Source organism: Tachyglossus aculeatus, chromosome X1 (assembly GCF_015852505.1).
Source record: "Tachyglossus aculeatus isolate mTacAcu1 chromosome X1, mTacAcu1.pri, whole genome shotgun sequence".
Taxonomy (NCBI): domain Eukaryota; kingdom Metazoa; phylum Chordata; class Mammalia; order Monotremata; family Tachyglossidae; genus Tachyglossus; species Tachyglossus aculeatus.
Genome location: NC_052101.1, coordinates 105,025,481 through 105,040,278, shown reverse-complemented (window position 1 = coordinate 105,040,278; position 14,798 = coordinate 105,025,481). Strand labels below are relative to the sequence as shown.

The 14,798-nt window shown below is 40.9% G+C and overlaps 1 protein-coding gene and 1 non-coding gene across 2 annotated transcripts in view; one reads left to right on the top strand and one right to left on the bottom strand.

The window, feature by feature from the left end:
- The window catches only part of CNTN6 (contactin 6), a 320,129-nt gene that overhangs the window by 143,887 nt on the left and 161,444 nt on the right, over positions 1 to 14,798 (top strand). The window contains exon 4 of the mRNA XM_038772802.1: positions 6,728 to 6,823. Within this exon, the coding sequence (XP_038628730.1) occupies positions 6,728 to 6,823 (96 nt within the window). The remainder of the gene's footprint in view (positions 1 to 6,727; positions 6,824 to 14,798) is intronic.
- Positions 1,824 to 1,961, bottom strand: LOC119920574. Its single transcript, XR_005448308.1, has one exon. It is a non-coding gene; the product is annotated as a small nucleolar RNA SNORA7 (small nucleolar RNA).

Below are 14,798 nucleotides of genomic sequence, written 5' to 3'. Positions count from 1 at the left end.
AGAGCACGGGCTTTGGAGTCACATGTCATGGGTTCAAATCCTGGCACTGCCACTTGTCAGCTGTGTGACTTTGGGCAAGTCACTTAACTTCTCTGTGCGTTAGTTCCCTCATCTGTAAAATGGGGATTAAGACTGTGTGCCCCCTCGGGACAACCTGATCACCTTGTAAGCTCCCCAGTGCTTAGAACAGTGCTTTGCACATAGTAAGTGCTTACTAAATGCCATTATTATTATTATTATTCCTCCCTTGTCTCTCTACCTCCAGCCTTTCTCCTCGCCAGTCTATACCACACTCTGCATCCTGAGCATCGTTCTAAAATATCACTGAGAACATGTCTTTCTGTACTTAAAAAAAACTCTAATTGCTACTCATTTCTCACAATATCAAGCAGAACTTTCTTATGATTGGATTTAAGGTTCTCCACCAGTTCTCATATCTTAAGAGCACTTCTCACCCACTTTAACTCAGCACTTATTACTCTTTGTTTCTCTCAAGTAAACCTTACTGTGCCTCTTCTGCCTCCAACCACTTAGTCACCCCATGCTCCTTGTTGGGTCACCCAGGCAACACAGCCCTTCCCATTGTCATAACCTTCTCCAGGAGGTATTAAACAAATAATCTCCACCCTCACCCATTAGATTGAAAAGTCCTTGAGGGCAGAGATTGCATCTATCAACTCTATTGCACTCTTCCAAATGCTTAGTGCAGTGCTCTGCATCCAGTTAGTTGTCAATAAATCCCACTGATTGATTGAGGCCCATATCTTGTCAATCCAACTGCTGTCTTTAGGTTTCTGCACCTAATCTCAGCATTTTTCTATATATAGTTTAATGCTAATTACTGATGCATCCTTACACATTTTTGTTACCAAGAGTTTTAGCATTGTTCTTTCTCCTGCTCCCACTGTTTTTTTTTAAAGAATCTGTGCATGCCTACCTTCCCCAATTAGTTTTTTTAAGTTCCTTGAGGGTAGGTATTAGCCCTCCATCATCGATGCACACAAAGAGAAAGAGGCACAGATACACACAGAGGGAGACAAAGAGAGACACACAGAGATATAGAGTCAGAGACTCACAGAAGGGACAGTGAGCACAGGAGACTGAGAAGGATATTTTGGAGATATAGGTAGAGAATCAGAAAATGTCTGTGTCCACAAGCTCAAGGCCAGCTGGAGTTTCTAGGAAGAGATTATGATTCACCTCATTGCAAGAGTCAGAAGGTTCTAAATATCCAATATACTTCAAATTATTTGTAATTCCACATGCTCCTGACCTTATTCATAACCTGAAATAGTTGTTTTATACATTTACTTCGAGGTTAGAAAACCTCTGTGGCATTTGGATATTACACAATATTAGAGTAATCCCTTAAGCAATCCATTGTTTCCTAATGTGGTGCTACCTGAAAAAGGTTGGAGGAGTTGGAGTAAAGTCGAATTATTCAAAGACAGTGCTCGAGAATATTTCTTCCAGAAAATAAATCAGCTTTGCTGTGAGCTGTATCACTTCTAGGCCTTCAGTCTTAGAAACTATAAATCTTCCAGGGATTATCTAAAAAAAAAAACAAAACTTGTGATTACCTACCATTTTCATTGAGTCTTCTTGTCTTATGCAGTTGTCGTTTCCAACCTATAGCGACACCAGGACACATCTCTCCAAGAATGCCCTGCTCTCCATCTGCAATTGTTCTGGTAGCGTATCCATAGAGTTTTCTTTGTAAAAATACGGAAGCGGTTTACCACTGCCTCCTTCCACGCAGTCAACTTGAGTCTCGGCCCTCGACTGTCTCCCACGCCGCTGCTGCCCAGCAACGGTGCGTTTTGACTTGTAGCAGATTGCCTTCCACTCACTGGCCACTGCCCAAGCTTGGAATGGAATGGGTAGGTCTCTGTGTGACTCTCCCTCCCATCGCCGAGACTGGTAGAGTACTGAAAACTCTCCAGATGTGACCCTGAGAGGGGTTTCACTGAGTACCAAGATATTAGTTGCTGAGAGCTTTGAACCCATGACACCTTAAAGAATATGGAGCTCTATCAGAATTTTTGAACGATTCTTTTTAAAAACTTTTCACTTTAGGGACACCACCTCTTTCCATTTATAAACATTGCCTGTTTCTAGGCTTCATTTGAGATCGAAGGAACCGAAAAAATATGGTTCGTTTCTGTATTATGCCCTATATGCTGTGACTTATGCAATGGATCATGATCTTCATATTTTGGAAGAAATCAACCATTCTTCTGTATTTATCATTTTATTGATCCTACAAGTGGTGCCTACAGACAGTACTTTATTTTCTATGACTTGATGATGTGCTACTATCTTTTGCATCTCATTTTAAGTGTATTCTGGTAAACCGCACCTCTTTTGTACTTGTTTTCTTCCAGAGGAGAACATATGGGCCTGTATTTCTTTAAAAGAGTCTTTATGTGCCATCACTAGTCAGTTCATGACAGAATTTGGATAGGATTCTTGTTTGTGACTCAATTTTTGCTTTGGCTCCTGCCAAACTCTTCTTCCCAAACCAGCACTAAAACAACAGGATTTTATAAACCTTGGACTTTATAGCAATGGTCATCAAATGGCTTAGTGGGAATAGTCATTACAATGTCTAAAATATCAACCAACTGACCAATGTTTCTGCTGAGAGCACGTTGGATAGGTCACGTCGCTTGGTGAAATGGGGAGGCTATTTCTAAATGCTGTTAAATTTTAAGTAATCTCAGTGAAATGGATTACATTAAGCCATTTCTGCTTTCTTATTCTTAAGCAGTACTTGATGGAGTAAAAATCTAAGCCTTTTGGCTCCTTGCCTTTTTTGACATTTCCTCACATAAAAATGTTTCAGAATCTAGAAAAGGATTGACAGACGGTATAAGGTCTTCTTTGATCTTACCACTGTGAAATCCAATTCAGCTATCTCAGAGTAGGCAGAAACTTAAGATGCTGTGTCTTATTAATCTAATTGTTTATAATGCAAGGTGAAACATTTAAAACAAGCCTCATTTAAACCCAAATCACCAGAAATTATGCCTATTTCAAATACTCCATTTTTCTGTTCCATAATCCATATAATTATTAAATAACTGTGTGAACTTTAAAAGTCAATATTTAACTTTAATTACAAGCTAATAATGTCAGCGTTATGGAAAATGTGTGTTTAGAAGTCTTGTAAGAACTGGCTTGCTTTTTGTCAAATAATAGAAATCATATTGCAAGGAAGAGCACGAAGAATTACTTTACAAGATAATGTTGCTTAGGTTTCTGTGAATAGTCTATACCAAACTATAATGCCTTCAGTTTATAATCAAAATGTGATTGGTGTTAACAGGAGTGCCAAGCACAGAAAGAATGACATTGAGAAAATCCAATTCATTGCCTCTTAATTTCGCTCAATTATTAGATTTCTCTTTATCTCATATTGAGAGATTTGAGATAACAGAATTATAAATGTAACATTCTCTAGTCTTAAAAAACTCAAATATTCAGATTGGCTAATCCATTATTAGTAGTGAATATAACACAGACACAGTATATTAATTTTGTTGTTACTAAAAACATACCCTGCTTTTTTGATCCACTAAAAAATTCATTTCAGCTAACGAAAAGTGCAGGTCATTTTAAATGTTAAAGTCCAGGCCACAGGTCTACAAATGATGATGCCCTGTACTTGAGGCTGTCATTTTTGTACGTGCCATTTGAAAGGATAAATTTCTGTTTAGAATTCAACATTGGTGGGATTATGAAGAGGTGTACGAAAGACTGTGATTTATGCAAGCCGTGGACAGATTAACATAGGTAAACTTCCCATGGCTATTCCCATAATGGACATGATTTATAGACTGGTTTTTATAAAAGTTCCCATAGCTATGACCACCCAGTCATGGTCCATTCCTGTCCCCAGTCCTTTAGCCTTGGCCAGGGTAAGTAGGTGGGGCAGCAAGGCAAGGAAACACTATCTAACCTTGGTTTTACTGACACAGTTATGACCTGGTTTCCCCTTACCAATGGGGCCTATCTTTCTCAGTCTCTTTAGCCTGCTCTTTACTCTACTCTCCATCTTTTAACTCTGGGTGTCCCTCAAGATCTATTCTGGGTCCCCTTCTCTTCTCAAGTGATATTCGATCCCTTGGGGAACTCATCCACTCCCATGACTTCAACTACCCCTTCTATGTGGATGACTCCTAAATCTATCTTGTGAGCTTCAACATCTCTCCTTCTCTGAAATCTTACATTTCCGTCTTCCTCCAGAACACCACTACATGGATGTCTTCCCCCATCCCCCTGGCATTTCCCCCCACACCCCTGGTGACCCCCCACATCTGGAGAATTTACCGGGGGTTCTCAGCCAAAAGAGTCCTTGGAGTCACTTTAGGAGGGACCCTGGTCAGCCTCTGGTCCTAAAACCTTCCATTTCTCCTGGTACATTTGGAGACCTTTTCTACACAGGATCCGCTAAGTTCCTGCACCTCTGCTGCTACTCTTCAACTGATCCCAGGCATCTCCCCAAAGTCAAAGAGCCTCCCAGGGAGGGCTGCAGGAAGCGTGTGGACAAAACCCTTCCTTCTGTGCCTGCAGCTACGCAAGTCTGAGTGTGTCCCTGGCACTTGGGGCTTCTCCTCCAGTCCCTACTACAGGCAGACACCAAGATCTGAGACTTCAACAATATTTAATAAGGCCTTAAAAAGAAAAAAAAAGAAAACAAATCTAGTTCATACTGCCTTTCCCTGGATCTACACTTCCCCCTCCAGGACCTCCTGTACTTCCTTGTAGGCCTCCTGGGGTTCACATTTTTCTTGCCCCTCAGGGGCAGAAGCCTCACTCTCCCAGAATCCTGGCTGCTGGACTCAAAAGCTCCAGGGATCCTCTCTGATTCCTCCCTGTGCTCTGTGTGTGTCCATCCAAAGTCCAAAGCATGATCTTTTCCCAGGTCCTGCTCTCCCAGGCACACAGCTCACACTGCCTCTCACTTCAAGATGGCTGAGGGTCTTTTTCTTCCTCTAACCTGAACCCTCTACTTCCTCCCTAGTCCTTCTCTCTGGTTTCATTCATTCATTCAATCGTATTTATTAAGCGCTTACTGTGTGCAGAGCACTGTACTAAGCGTTTAGAAAGTATGATTCAGCAACAGAGAGACAGTCCCTACCCAACAATGGGCTCACAGTCTAGAAATATTGGTTTGGCTAAGTATTCATGGAGGAACTCCACAGAATGACTCTCCTGGCTTCCTCCCTCATCTCCTAAGTGTGGAGCCCAGTGGAAGGTCATCACACTCCTCCACTTCAATATGTCCAAAACTTAACTCCTCAATTTTCCTCCAAAATCCTCTCCTGCACCTAATTTCCTATTATAGTAATCATCAGCACCCTCCCTATCTCTGAAGCCCACAAGCTTGCCGATAGCCTTTACAACTCTCTCTCCCTTTCAGCCCCCATACCCAATCTGCTGTTTTCCCTCTACAGCATTTCCAGGATCTGCCTCTTCTTCTCCATCTCCAAACAGCCACTCTACTGTCTTTTCAGCTTTACTACTGTATCACCCTCCTCATTGTCTCCCTGCCATTACTAGTCTCTCCCATCTCTAGTTCATACTTTACTCCCCAGTTACATCATTATTTTAAAATATCATTCTTCACATCTCCTAAGTCCTCGACAATCTTCATGAATAAAGAAGAAATGCCTGACCATTAGTGATAAGGCACTCAGTCAACTCTTTCCTACTTATCCACACTCTTCTCTATACCCTAGCTCTTCATTCCACTCAAACTAGTGTACATACTGGCTGCCATTAAGGTCAAAACGGAAGCTTTAAAGAAAAAAATGTACTGTAGCATACAAAATGAGTGCATGAGGGTTGTCTGGGGAGACAGGGGAAGGCGAGTTTGGGGTGCATAGAGAGGGCAGGCAAGCAGCCAGGAACAGGTGAGGAAGGGCAGAAGGGTGGAAGGAAAGGGAGAGGATTCAAAGTGAAGTGTAATTTTTACTTACTTGTGCGACTCATCCATCACATCAAGCTTGCTTCTGGAATGCATTATAACCTATAACGTGGCAAGCCTATGGGAAAAAATTACTTTCCTCTTCTTGTGCTCCCATCTGCATCACCCTGACTTGCTCCCTTTATTCGTCTCCCCCTCAGCCCCACAGAATTTATGTATGTATATGCAGTTTATTTATATTAATCTCTTGTCTCCCCCTCTAGACTACAAGCTCGCTGTGGGCAGGGAATGTGCTTATTATTATATTGTAATCTCCCAAGCACTTGCTACAGTGCAGTGCATACAGTAAGCACTCAATAGATATGATTGAATGAATGAATGAATATAATACTCCACGATACAGCCATTCATGTAACACTGCTTTACACTCCTCTAAAGTGTTTAGTTCAGTGCCTTGTCCACAATCAGTGCTCAATAAATACAATTGACTTTCACAGAACATAACCCAATTGTATTATGAGATATGACTGTAAGTAGATTGTCAATGAAACATTAAGTACTTACAGAGTTTGACTGAAAAGGATTTCAGATTGGAACATGCATTTGAAAAAGCTGTATTTTTTGGTAAGGTCTCGAAAATGGACCCCCGGAAGATAAAGAAAAGGCTAGCATTTCATATTTTCTTTTTCTTCTGAACAAAACTCAAGATGTATGACCTCAGAAAATATATATGAGGATTTGAAATATAGTGTTCCCATAGAAAATTCATGCAGTATTCTTTTTCTGTTTCCTAAGATATTGAAGATTTTGAAACCAAATCAAGAAATGCTGTGTCTGTCCGAGAGGGACAAGGAGTAGTTCTTCTTTGTGGACCACCACCACACTTTGGAGGTATGGTAAGATTTTCATGATCCTGCATCCAAGCAATATTAATGTCATGGTGCTGTTTTATAGAAAGTGGTCTCTGCTAGGGAACGAAAGCCAGTGACTTTTCCATTTGGAATCGCAGTCCTATGAAGTAATATTCCATCTTAAAAGTCTCAGGAAAAGACTATTTTGCAACCTTGACTGGTCAGCTTCTCTTCAGTGGAGAAGGAGTTATGGTATTTCCAAGCACTTGTACTACCTGCAGTGGAGAGTGTACATTATGTACAACTTGGAATCTTCTGCTCTGCCAATATGGAGCAGTATCTGTCAGGAGCTCTCATTTTATAAAGTCCTTTGAGGTTTCAAAACCGCTGCTTAGCTGTTAGGTGTCCTGATTTCATTCATAAATCTATGAATCACTTGATGGTTTCGATGGTATACAAACAGCACAAGGATACAATCACCTGTATCACTGTCTTACTAGTTATAGAAAGCCTATTATTCCTAGATAGAAGAGGCTGAGTGACATTTAAAAGGAAAGTCATTTAAGGTCAATCCAACTATTAAAACACCAATGTGAATACCTTTGCCATGTGAAACCAGATTTAAGGTTTGAAAAACTTTGAATTCCCCCTTCCACCCATCATTGTTTCTCATTTCCTACCTGGTATTTATTGAGTGTTAGTCCCCCTTCTAGACTATGAGCCTGTTGTTGGGTAGGGACCGTTTCTATATGTTGCCGACTTGAATTTCCCAAGCGCTTAGTACAGTGCTCTGCACACAGTAAGTGCTCAATAAATATGACTGAATGAATGAATGAGTGTCTACTATTCTGCTAAGCTCTCAGTCCCAGACCTTCAGGGGGTACACAATAATAATAATAATAATAATGATAATAATAATAATAATAATAATAGCATTTATTAAGCACTTACTATGTGCAAAGTAATGTTCTAAGTGCTGGGGAAGTTCCAAGGTGATCAGGTTGTCCTATGGGGGGCTCACAGTCTTCATCCCCATTTTACAGATGAGGTAACTGAGGCACAGAGAAGTTAAGTGGCTTGCCCAAAGTCACACAGCTAACAAGTGGCAGAGCTGGGATTTGAACCTATGACCTCTGATTTCAAAGCCCGTGCTCTTACCATGCTGCTTCTCTAGCCACGCTGCAATCTAAAAGGAGGGATGGCAATGGGCATAAGGAAAGATTGACTATATAATGACACAAAAAATAACACGAGCACAAGAAACTCAACAAAAGCACAAGAACAATGCAGTTGTAGGAGCCATTTTTGGGTTCGTTATTACTCAGACAGGGCTGACCAATAATCAAAACGGCCACAGTCTTCCAGCATTATAGAATTTGAGGAGCCACCATCAGTGCAGCTTCAGTCTCTTCTGGTGTTGCTCAGAACTCCCAGGATGATGATGTTGGGGGAGAATGGTATGGGTTCCAGCCAGCAAGGCTGGCAGTCCTGTGACACGGGAGAGGTTCAATCAATCGCATTTATTGAGTACTTAGTGTGTGCAGGGCACTGTACTAAGCGCTTGGGAAAGTACAATATAACAATAAACAGATAAATTCCCTGCCCACAAGGAACTTACAGTCTAGAGGGAGGGACAGACTTTAATACGTTACATAAATGTGCATGAGTTCTGTGGGGCTGGAACAGGAGTTAACCAGGGGACAGCCCTGCTTTCTTGATGGGGATGTCGTTGACAGTAGTTAGGGAAAAGGAGAACTCTGGACCCAGGAGGTAAAAAAGGGAGCCAACACTCAGAAACTATTTTACTGCAATGCAAGTGAATTAACTTAGCTTCTCTGTGCCTCAGTTATGTCATCTGTAAAAAATGGGGATTAAGAGTGTGAGCCCAATGTGGGACTGGGACTGTGTCTAACCTGGTTAATTTGTATTTACTCCAGTACTTAGAAAAGTGCACATAGTAACCGCTTAACAAGTACCACTATTATTATTATTGTTATTGAAAACAGATTGGGGCTTTAAAAGCTGAAAGACATTTCCATACATATTTAAGAATTAGCCTCCATTTCAGTCATCCGGCAGATGTAAAGCAATACATTAAGGAAAAATGGCCAACTAACTTGGGAAATCAAAGACAACGTTGATTTGATCATATTTGGGTATGCATGCTACCCTCCTGCCGCTGGTCACTCCACCCCCTTTCTATTCCTCCAGTCAGCTCCATCTCCTCCATGGCTTCTACTGCTGTATTGGGCTTTCTCAGGCTTGCACAATTTTAGATCAATCAGTCCATCAGTGATATTTAGTGAGCACTTGGTGCAGAGTAACTATCCTAAACATTAGGGTACTAAGCAGAAACAGCTTGGCTTAATGGAAAAGTGTGGGCTTGGGAGTCAGAGGTCATGGGTTCCAATTCCAGCTCCACCACTTATCAGCTGTGTGACTTTGGGAAAGTCACTTAACCTCCCTGTGCCTCAGTTACCTCATCTGTAAAATGGGGATGAAGAGCGTGAACCCCACGTGGTACAACCCGATTACCTTGTATCTCCCCCAGCACTAAGAACAGTGTTTGGCACATAATAAGTGCTTAACAAATACCATCATTATTAGGGTTAGTACAATATAGTTGGTTGACACTATTAGCACTCTTTTTTTTAAATGGTATTTGTTAAGCGCATATTCCATGCCCGGGACTAAGAGCCTAGGGTAGATACAAGATAATCAGATTGGACATAGTCCTATGTGGGGCTCACAGTCTTAATCCCCATTTTACAGATGAGGTACAGAGAAGTTAAGTGATTTATCCAAGGTCATCAGCAGACAAGTAGCAGAGCTGCGATTAGAACCCAGGTTTTCTGACTCCCAGGCCTGAGGTCTTTCCACTAGGCCATGCTGCTTCTCTGCTCATAGGAAAAGCCATTTCTGAGAGGATTTCTAATTACCACCTACCTGTGTACTCTATCCCAGTGCTTAGTACAGTGCTCTGCACATAGAAAGAGCTTGATAAGTATTATTACTACTATGGGAATAAAATTAATCTCTCTGTGTCCTTCCTTTCCTCACCTATAATCTACACTACTCTCTGCTGCTCTAATCAGATTCTTGAAATGTAGTTTAGCACATATCTCTCCATTATTTAAAAGCTTATAAGGGCTTTCCATGTCCCTCTCCATAAATCAAACTCCACACGATTGGCTTTAAGCTTTCCACAATTCTCTCCAACCTACACATTGGCTCTTTTTCACCCCTACTCCCAAATTCACCTCACTTGCCAAAACCAGCATACCACAGTTCTCCCCATCTTTAAAACCTCCCTAAAATTCCATTTCCTTTGAATTTTTCCCTAAATAATAATAATAATAATGGCATTTGTTAAGCACTTATGTGCAAAGCACTGTTCTAAGCACTGGGGAGGATATAAGGTTGTCCCCTGTGAGGCTCACAGTCTTAATCCCCATTTTACAGATGAAGGAACTGAGGCACAGAGAAGTGAAGTGACTTGCCCAAAGTCACACAGCTGAAAGGTGGTGGGGTAGGGATTCAAACCCATGGCCTCTGACTCCCAAGCCCGGGCACTTTCCACTGAGCCATGCTGCTTCAAAAACAAAAAAAAATAAGCACTGTTCTAAGCAAGGGGGAGATACAAGGTAATCAGGTTGTCCCATGTGGAGCTCACAGTCTTAATCCCCATTTTCCAGATGAGGTAACTGAGGCACAGAGAAGTTAAGTGACTTGCCCAAAGTCACACAGCTGATAAGTGGCAGAGCCGGGATAAGAACCCATGACCTCTGACTCTCAAGCCCACCCTCTTTCCACTGAGCCACGCTGCTACACACACAATTAAATGGTATTTATTAAATGCTTATGTGCCAGACACTGTACTAAGCACTGTGTTATCAATCAATCAGTGGTATTTACTGAACACTTACTAGGTACAGAGCACTCTTCTGGAACTTGGGAGAGTACAATACAAGAGAATGAGCAGACACGTTTCCTGCCCAGGTAGATACAAGATAATCAGGTTGGACACAGTTCATGCCCCTCATGGGATTCACAGGTAATCCCCATTTCACAGATAAGATAACTGAGGCATAGAGAAGTTAAATGATTTGGCCGGGGTCACATAGCAGACAGGTTGTGAAGCCGAGAATTGAACCCAGGTCCTCTGACTCCCAAGCCCATGCATTTTCCATGGGGGCAGGGAATGCGTCTGTTCATTGTTGTATTGTACTCTCCCAAGTGCTTATTACAGTGCTCTGCACACAGTAAGCACCCAATAAATACAATTAAATGAATTAGGCCACACTGCTTGTCGTATATTCACAATATCCTAATTGTCAGCCAACTGTTTTAGCACGTCTGCATTTTACTGTATTCCCTAGCATTAGTGTATGCACACACAGACACACACACACACACACGTTAATTTGGACTTTTCATATGGACATGCAATTACTTATCCTGTGACTTCATCCTGACATATTTGATCAACTTCCTGTTATAGTTTCCTCGGTACACTATTTGTAAACAGTTTTTCACTGTCTGTCTCCCCCACCTATCAATTGTGAGCTTCCTGAGGGCAGACAGCTTGTATCTCCCTGGTACCCTTAGTACAGTACTTAGTATACTGCTTTGCAGGCATAGACACCAATTGATTGAGAAGTTAATAAGATGAAATTAAGACACTTTAAACATGGAATCGGTCTTTTTCTGTATTATTGGAGAGTGTTTATACCATTAGAAAGTTTTCTTTATGCCAGTAAAGAATATCTTTTCTATATTGGTTTGAAATCAATTAATCATATTTATTGAGCATTTACTGTGTGCAAGGCACTGTATGAAGAGTTTGGGAGACTACAATACAATAACAGACACATTTCCTGCCCATAGGATTACTCTAAATGCATTATTAGGATGTATTTTCCTTTTTTTACTATAGAACTAATGATTTCTACTTACCACAGTGTTAGGTGACAAAATATAAAAAAATATATACCAGTGCTTTCTGCCAAACACACTGTTTTGAATTTTGCTCTGTAATGGAGAATGCACATTTTCTTCCTTCAGTGGTTCTAGCCTATTTTCATCTTTGTTCAATGTAAACAAAAAATATGAGCAATATCAAGGATAAAAGCAGAATAAATGAATGAACAAATTCAGTCAAGAACTCTTGTACTGTCCTACAAAATCTTGCTTTGAAACATGAGCCTAGACCAGTGAATACCAGACTTAATCCATAATTGAAGATTTCAGTAGTAGCAATAGTATTCATTCAGCACTTCCCATGACCTAAGCACAGGGAAAGAATTCACAGGTGGGAATTTTAATTATTTTGAAATGGTTGATCTAAATAAACATTGCTAAAATACTTGCAGACAAAATCTTTTTCTTCTTATTCTTTTCAACCAAAAGTAAGAAAACCTTAGGATTGAAGGTAGAGTCAGTATTAAAGCATATTTTCTGTTCAAATTATAGTGGATTCTAAATAATTCATGCTACAAGGGACAAAATGGATAAAATAAATCCACAGAAAAAACTCAAAATTTAATATATTTTCCATTAGGCTTTCCGTTGACTTTCCAAGAGTTGCTAATAAGCTAAATTGACTTGTAATAGATCTATCTCTCTATTCCTTCTTTCCCATTCTCTGGAGTGGGGCTAAAATGTGGGGACATAGGTGAAAGGCAGACACAAAGAAAACTGGATAATGAAGAATCAGCTGTGTTTTAGTGGAATGTGCCTTAAGCTTATTGGGCTTGCAACTTGTTTCTCTCACTTGTACCCCCTTTCACACATTAATAAGCTTCCCCCTCTAGAATGTAAGCTCATTATGAGCAGGTAATGTGTCTGCTAACTCTGTTGTAGTTTACTCTCCCAAGCACTTAGTACAGTGCTCTAAATGTAGTAACTGCTTGATAAATACCATTGATCGGTTAATATTTCCTTTTGGGGGGGCCCAAAAAGTGAGGAAAATGGAGTTCAGGAAGAGGGAATTAAATGATTAAAGGGATTGTAAAGGTTGAAATGAAAAAAGAGAAGAAGCATAAAAGGAAAAAAAACAGGGAAGAGAGCTAAATAGGGGTAGGAGGAGAGAGCAAGGGAAGAAGAGGGAAAAGGGAGATGGAACAGAAAAAGTAAGGAAAAGAAAGAGAGCATACATGGTATGTCTGAGGCTTGCTAATCTACAACTCCCAAGACAAATGCAAGGTTTCTGGGAAACCTTTATATTTTGGATTCTTCTAATTAATCAATGATATGTACTGAGCACATAAAATAAGCTGCCCCTCCTTTCCCTTCCTCTGATTGGGTGTCCAGGCAGGATCTAATTGATTAGTTTGTTTTGTTTGTTTTATGGAATTTCTAAAGAGCTTACTATTTGCCAAACACTATTCTAAGCAGAGGTAATAATAATGATGGTATTTGTTAAGCGCTTACTTTGTGCGAAGCACTGTTCTAAGTGCTGGGGGGGATACAAAGTGATCAGGTCATCCCACATGGAGCTCACAGTCTTAATCCCCATTTTACAGATGAGGTCACTGAGGTACAGAGAAGTTAAGTGACTTGCCCTAAGTCACCCAGCTGACAAGTGGCAGAGCTGGAATTCAAACCCATGACCTCTGGCTCCTAATAATAATAATAATAATAATAATAATAATAATAATAATAATAATGGCATTTATTAAGTGCTTACTATGTGCAGAGCACTGTTCTAAGCACTGGGGAGGTACAAGGTGATCAGGTTGTCCCACGTGGGGCTCACAGTCATAATCCCAAGACCGGGCTCTTTCCATTGAGCCGCGCTGACAGGTTTATTAGGTTCAACACAGCCCTGTCTCACAAGGAGCTCACAGTCTATGAAGTAGGGAGTAAGATTTAATCTCCATTTTACAACAGAGGAAACTGAGGAACAGAGAATAATAACAAATACCATCATTATTATTATTAGTAGTAGTAATAATGGCATTTGTTAAGCGCTTACTATGTACAAAGCATGGCTCTAAGTGCTGGGGAGGATACAAGGTAATCAAGGTTGTCCCACGTGGGGCTCACAGTCTTCATCCCCATTTTACAGATGAGGGAACTGAGGAATAGAGAAGTGAAGTGACATGCCCAAAGTCACAGAGCTGATGAGTGGCGGAGGCGGGATTAGAACCTAGGAGCTCTGACTCCCAAGTCTGGACTCTTACCACTGAGCCACATTGCTTCTCTAGAAGTTAAGTGACTTATCCAAGGTCATACAGCAAGCAATTGGCAGAGCCAGGATTAGAACCCAGGTCCTCTGATGCCCAGACCCATGCTCTTTCCTCTAGGCCACGCTGCTGCCTGTTGAGTGGCTACCAACGATCTGACTGGTGGAAAATGTGAACGTTGAGTCACCCAGTGACACAATCCCCTCTGGTTTTGAAAGCGGGAGTCATCCACTATATCTTGCTTCCTGTGGCAGCAGGCCCTCTTTTTCCCACTTCTCCTTATTATCAAGATGCAATCATTAGAGTTTAGGGTGGAAGGGAGAGAGATTTTGTTCTCCCCTTCCTAGCGTGACAGCTTGGGACTTTTGAAGTCCAATAATAAAGTGCAAACAAGTGGGAGAGAGAGCAGAAAATATTATTTTCTCCTGTTGCTTTTCTCCTGTAGGAAATAACCTATCCACCCTGTCTCCTCCCACCAACCCACCCCTCTTAGCTAGCAATGCCAAAACCGAGCCTTAGTAAACTTGTGAAAAGGAATAATCACTTCATAAAACCACCTCGAAAATGGTCAATCTTCAGGAATTTCACCAAACATGAGGCTCTTTGGGATTGGCACAGAGACTGAGAACAGTGCTTGGAACATAGTGAGCACTAAACAAATTCCATCATTATTATTATTATTATTAAGTATGACAGGCACAAATACACAGTGCACAGAATCATCAGAGCTATCTTTGCTCAGGATAGTCAATAAATCAATGGTATTTATTGAGCACTTATTCAGAGCACTGTACTAAGCACTTGGAAGAGTACAGTACAAAAGAATTA